The following is a 6234-nucleotide window of genomic DNA, read 5'->3' as shown; positions in this document are numbered from 1 at the left end:
TTATAAAAAAAAAAAAAAAAATCATGAAAGACCGCCCATCTTTTCCAGTCTAAAAGGATACTTTTTATTTCAAACTTCTTTTCACATGAAGACCGAAGACTCCAGACAGAGCATTCTGAGGTCTTTGTTGGAAACCCCATCCATGGTTTGGTTTCCATAATTACAAGTCGTTACAATATACAAACAAATCACCATTCCGTTCATCGTAATCAGGCAAAACACGAGTCAATTTCTTCAGACACGGGGCCTCAATTATCGGAGCATTTATTCCGTAATTGATATTGTGGTAGATTTTAGCAATTATGGTGGAAAAAAGAAATAAATCTCAAAAAATATAAATTGTGCTTTTTTATTAACCAAAGTTTTGAGAATTTTTTAAAAATAAGATCTATATATATAAAAAAAGCCACGTCGTAAATACGAATAACCAAACTATATTAAACATAAGGGTAGCCAAAGTACATATTCAATCAACAAAACACAAATGGAGCTTCAATGTCTAAAGGCTCATCCATTCATCAAGGGTTTTGTTTTTATCTTTTTAGAAATGTGTTAGAAGTTAATTTTTAAAATATTATTTTTTAGAAACATATTAAATAATTTTTTTAAAAAAATTATTTTTAACACCAGTAAATCAAAATAATTTGAAAACACAAAAAAATATTAATTTAAAGTAAAAAAATTTAAATTTTTCAAAAACACTTTTGAAACACAAAAATTATTTGAGAGTACAGTTGTGATTATTTTTTAAAATAGTTTTCGCTAAAAAATATATTAAAATAATAAATTTTTTATTTTTTTAAAAATAATTTTTTATATCAGCATATTAAAATGATATAAAAACATAAAAATATTAATTTTAAATTAAAAAAATATTTAAAATAGAAAAACAAATCACCATATTTAAACTTGTCGAAAGGGAATAAGTTTGCCATTATGATCTATGTAATCATATTGTCCTCCAAAGTCAGAAATGGATAAGCTCTTGGAAATAAAATGACTTGCCTTCAGACCCTTAATTTCTACATTTAGGTGTGATTTTCGACAAGTAGAGGTCACATTTTCAAAGCAGAAAATCTAAACAATTATGTGGTCTCCATGCAACAGTAGAGGAGTAAGACTACATTTCAAGAGCTAGAGGTATCAATTGTACTTTATGCTAAAATAATTCAAAGACGACTGGCTGACAATGGCGGTCAACTCAAGGGTAGACGCCCATTAACTCCACACGCAGAGTCATTGGTTAGCTTTGTCAACAATTCAGTGCGTGTTGTGGATGGCTCGCGCGGCTAGTTGCCACGATATTCGTTGTGGGTCCGGTCTACCGATAAACATCAACACCTTGCAAGTGGATTGGCTGATACCTTGCAAAACCCATACTGTCCACAGAAGAATAAAAATAAATAAAATCTGTGTAATATTTTTATGATAGAACTTTGAAACAAAACAGATTAATCTAAATTTCGAGTATCTTAACTAATTTTATATATTTTAAAAAATTAATAATTATATAAATTTTTAATAATTTTAAAAAAATTTTAAATTTGTAATTATTAAAAAACATATCCAATAAACCTCATTGAACAAACCCTCAAGATTATGTTCTGTAATTTCTACGTATTGGTGCTGTATTGTTTACTGTCTATTGTGTGTATGGATCTATTTAATTTTTCATGAATTGAAATCACGTGTTCCAAAAAATATGAGAAAATATGTTTATAAAATCCCATTCATTGATGGATTATTAAACAATCATAAGTTAATTTTTTTTTTTATTTATGAAGAAAAGCATTCCCAGTTTCTCACATTTGTCGTATTCATCCAAATATTTAAATAATAACAATAAAAAAATCTTTGCTTAAAGCACTTGGTTACCTAATTCTTTATAATAGTGAACACGATGCAGGAGGTCAGGAGAACTGACCCAGTCCTCATCACTCATTTAATGCCATCGCCTGGTTTTCAATCCTGAAATAGATTTTGGTTGAAAACAGAGATGAAAGGCCTAGTTGCCCTTCCCATCCTTCTTTTCTTCTCCTGTTTCACATCTTCCTTCACAACATCCTTGGCAGCAGATACCATAGCTGCAAACCAGAACATCACTGATGATGGGAAGACCATTGTCTCAAGTGGTGGAAACTACGGGATGGGGTTTTTCAGCCCTGGAAATTCCACCAAAAGATACTTTGGAATATGGTACAACAAGATCTCTAAGGGAAGAGTCGTTTGGGTTGCCAACAGAGAAACACCAATCGCTGATAAATCTGGAGTTTTCAAGGTCGATGAAAGGGGAATTCTCATGCTTTACAATCAGAACAACAGTCTCATTTGGTCTTCCAACTCATCAAGGCAAGCGCGAAACCCGGTTGCGCAGCTTCTGGAAACAGGAAATCTTGTTGTCAGAAACGTGGATGATAATAGCCTGGAAAACATCTTCTGGCAAAGTTTCCATCATCCTGGCAATACGTTTCTTCCGGGAATGAAAGTTGGGCGTATAGCTCCAGGCTTGGACGTGATCATATCATCGTGGAAGAGCGCCGATGATCCCTCTCCAGGCAAGTATGTTTTTGTGGTTGACCCCAAGCGTTTAGAGTTGGTTGTCAATGATAATTCAGATTTGAGGTCTCGTTCAGGGCCGTGGAATGGCATCGGGTTTAGCGGTCTGCCTTATTTGAAACCAGATCCCATTTATAACTATACCTTTGTGTTCAATGACGAGATTGCATACTTCACTTATGATCTGTTTAACATTTCTGTTATTACAACGTTGGTTTTGTATGAAGATGGCATCATGAATCGGCTTACTTGGATAGATCGAACTAATAACTGGATTGTGTACGCCAGCGCACCGGCAGACAACTGCGATAATTATAATTTATGTGGTGCTTATGGAAGATGCAACATCGGAACTTCTCCTGCCTGCAGTTGTTTGAACCGATTCGTACCGAAAAACCAAGCACAATGGCAAAAGGCAGACTGGTCTGGTGGATGCATTCGAAGGACGCCATTGGATTGCAAGATTGGAGATGGATTCATCAAGTATTCCAACGTTAAACTGCCTCAGGGGAATAATTGGATGGTTAATATAAGCATGACAACGGAGGAATGCAGGGCAGAATGCTTGAAGAATTGTTCTTGTATGGCTTATGCCAATTCAGATTTAAGAGGGAAAGGAAGTGGATGCTTTATCTGGTTTGATCAAGACCTGATTGATATCAGACAGTATACAGATGATGGGCAGGATCTTTACATTAGGATGGCCGCTTCTGAAGCAGGTAATTAAAAACTTGCTGCATTTCATAATCAGTTTATTATCATGTTCATGATTTCTGTTTTTTTTTTTTTTTTTAAAAAATAAGTAGCTGCCTAACATGTGAAATGCTAGAGGAAGTCTTTGAATCCATTATGAATATCACCATGTCCTTTTCAAGACAGGAGAAAAGGAAACATCTACTTTTAACTTTGTCAAACTAGATCTTTCGTTCAAGATATTGTGGCTGAACTGTCAATCTAAATCCACACCTCTCCAGTTTACTTTCCTCCGCGCATGTCTAGTTAAGTGGTAGCTGACACAGCATTGCAATATTGTCAATAGAAAATCTTAGAACGCAATGAGTTCTCTGGTCAAACTGGTCCCTGAAGTTACTAAAGTCATGTTAATCTGGTCATATTGCCGAGATCAAAGTGCTAACACACAATGCTGAAAGCAAGAGTTTATCACCCAAATGCGCTATCAACTATGTTAAAATGTATTCTTGAAAAGGAAATTAAAAATTCGTTGTAAGTCACTGTCTCTGCATTCATATGGAGACATAATTTCTCGAAATTGATTACGGACTCATGATGGCAATTTTCTTGTAGCCGCTGCAAATCAAGATCAAGGGGGCTCCGAAGGAAATAACAAAGTAGGTGTGGTAGTGGGCTCAATATTGGCATCACTGTTCGTCGTATGCTTGGGCATATGCTTGTTCATACGGAAGAAAAAGAAGCAGCGAAAGAGAGATGCTACCAGTCATGGGAGGTCAAGTAAGCAACGTTACCTTCAAATATCAGTTCATATTTGATCCTGTTTAGTATTTTTGTAGTTATGAAAGCGATGAATGAGGTTATAAATTCTAGGATTAGTAAGAAAATTACAACTATTTTTATTTTTTTTTGTTTATACCCCTCTGTACCATTTCACAGGGATGGAACAGATTCCAGAAAATAGCTTCCCCATATCTCACCAGGACGAAGATCTTGATCTACCACACTATGACTTCACTACATTAGCTAAAGCTACCAACAACTTCTCATTCACCAATTTTCTTGGGGAGGGTGGGTTTGGACCTGTCTATAAGGTAAACACATTCAGCTTTACTTGAAATTTGAGGTCCACATGCATCTAAATGACATATTAGCATCGAAAAATCATTGTAATATCCAACTTTATTGCATATTTTGCAGGGAGTGTTTAACGATGGACAAGAAATAGCTGTGAAGAGGCTTTCCAAGGAATCCAGACAAGGGCTTGATGAGTTCATGAATGAAGTTAAATGCATTGCGCAACTTCAGCACCGAAACCTTGTAAAGCTTCTAGGATATTGCATTCAACAAGATGAAAAGATTTTGATCTATGAATACATGCCCAAGAAAAGCTTAGACTTCTACATAAATGGTACGAACCTACCAAATTGATATGTTTGTTTATAGCATTAAGTCCCAAGTGAATTGATTGAGTGTCACCATGGATTAACATGGTCATAAATGTATGCTGGACAGATCAAAAGCAGAGCAAGTTACTGGACTGGCCTAAGAGGATACATATCATCAATGGCATTTCGAGAGGACTCCTTTATCTTCATCAAGACTCAAGATTGAGAATTATTCATAGAGACCTTAAACCTAGCAACATCTTACTAGATGACGAGATGAATCCTAAAATCTCAGACTTTGGCATGGCTAGAAGTTTCGGAGGGAATGAAACAGGAGCAAATACAAAAAGAGTAGTGGGAACGTAGTAAGAAACTAATGCTCTTTTCTTTTTCACCTATTTATTTCAAGATGAAAAACAAATGCTTACAAGTATCTTCATATCTTTTGCAGTGGATACATGTCACCGGAGTATGCCATTGATGGTCTATTCTCGATAAAATCCGACGTATTTAGCTTTGGTGTCTTGGTGTTAGAGATTGTAAGTGGGAAGAGAAACAGAGGGTTTAATCATCCAGGACATCAACTCAACCTTCTTGGTCATGTAAGGGCTAAGTGATCTTTTTTCCTTTTAGTTATGTTAAAGCAAGTGCATGTAGTAACAAAATGTGTCTTGAGATTTTCAGGCATGGAAACTGTTCAAAGAGGGAAAACCCTTGGAGCTGGTAGATAATTTAGTAGTGGAAACCTGCAATCTAACTGAAGTGATGAGGTCAATTCATGTGGGTCTGTTATGTGTGCAACACTCCCCAGAAGATAGGCCAAGCATGTCAACAGTGGTTCTAATGTTAAGCGGTGAAGGGACATTGCCTCAACCGACAGAGCCTGGCTTTTTCACTGAAAGAAAGTTGATTGATGCAAGTTCTTCCTCAAGCAAGCCAGAATCGTGTTCTGTCAATGAAGTTACCATCACATTGATTGATGCTAGGTAAAATTAACGAAATGAATTTTTTCAAGAGTGAAATCAGGATCATGGCTGGCAGGCAAACGTATCCATCACCTTTCCCAGGCTGAAGATTATGAGGAGTTACAAGAGAAAGAAACGATAAACTACATTTAATTTGTATAAACATTTCGAATGTAGATTTTTTTTTTTAGCAAGAGTGCAATTGTTATCAAAAAATATTTAGTGGCGTGGACATGTATATAAAAAAGAAACTCTTGATTTATATTTTTACTGATATTCATATTTTTCTAAAGTTTTGAATTCAAATATTTTTTTAATGCATTGCACTACAATATTTAATAGTTTTACCGACATAATTTTTTCGTTAGCATAAGATTACAATTTTATTGGTGTAAATTTTACTAACGAAATATTACTGTTGAAATAATATTTGTTGGTAATTCGATATTTTGTAGCTAATTCTATTGGTAAAAAAAATAATTTTCAAATCAATGATTTTGCATACGGAAAATGCATGCCAAAAAATCTTCCCGCTGGAAATATGCCGATGGAATCATTCCATCGGTGATTGTGGTATAAACAATAATTTTTTCCAAACTCTCTAGAATATACCGATGAAATGATTCCGTCTGTAT

General features: G+C 35.0%; 1 protein-coding gene across 1 annotated transcript; it reads left to right on the top strand.

Annotated features, from left to right (window-relative positions):
- Window positions 1-1885: 1885 nt before the first annotated feature.
- Window positions 1886-5891, top strand: LOC118054862 (G-type lectin S-receptor-like serine/threonine-protein kinase At4g27290). Its single transcript, XM_035066631.2, has 7 exons — window positions 1886-3275; window positions 3862-4026; window positions 4186-4340; window positions 4447-4657; window positions 4762-4999; window positions 5086-5236; window positions 5319-5891. Exons 1-7 carry the CDS (start codon window positions 1997-1999, stop codon window positions 5622-5624), a joined length of 2505 nt encoding a protein of 834 aa, XP_034922522.1. The 5' UTR covers window positions 1886-1996; the 3' UTR covers window positions 5625-5891.
- The last annotated feature ends 343 nt before the right edge of the window (window positions 5892-6234 follow it).

This window comes from Populus alba, chromosome 1, assembly GCF_005239225.2.
Source record: "Populus alba chromosome 1, ASM523922v2, whole genome shotgun sequence".
Taxonomy (NCBI): domain Eukaryota; kingdom Viridiplantae; phylum Streptophyta; class Magnoliopsida; order Malpighiales; family Salicaceae; genus Populus; species Populus alba.
Note: the sequence above shows the minus strand (reverse complement) of the source record. Positions and strands in the feature narration are given on the sequence as shown.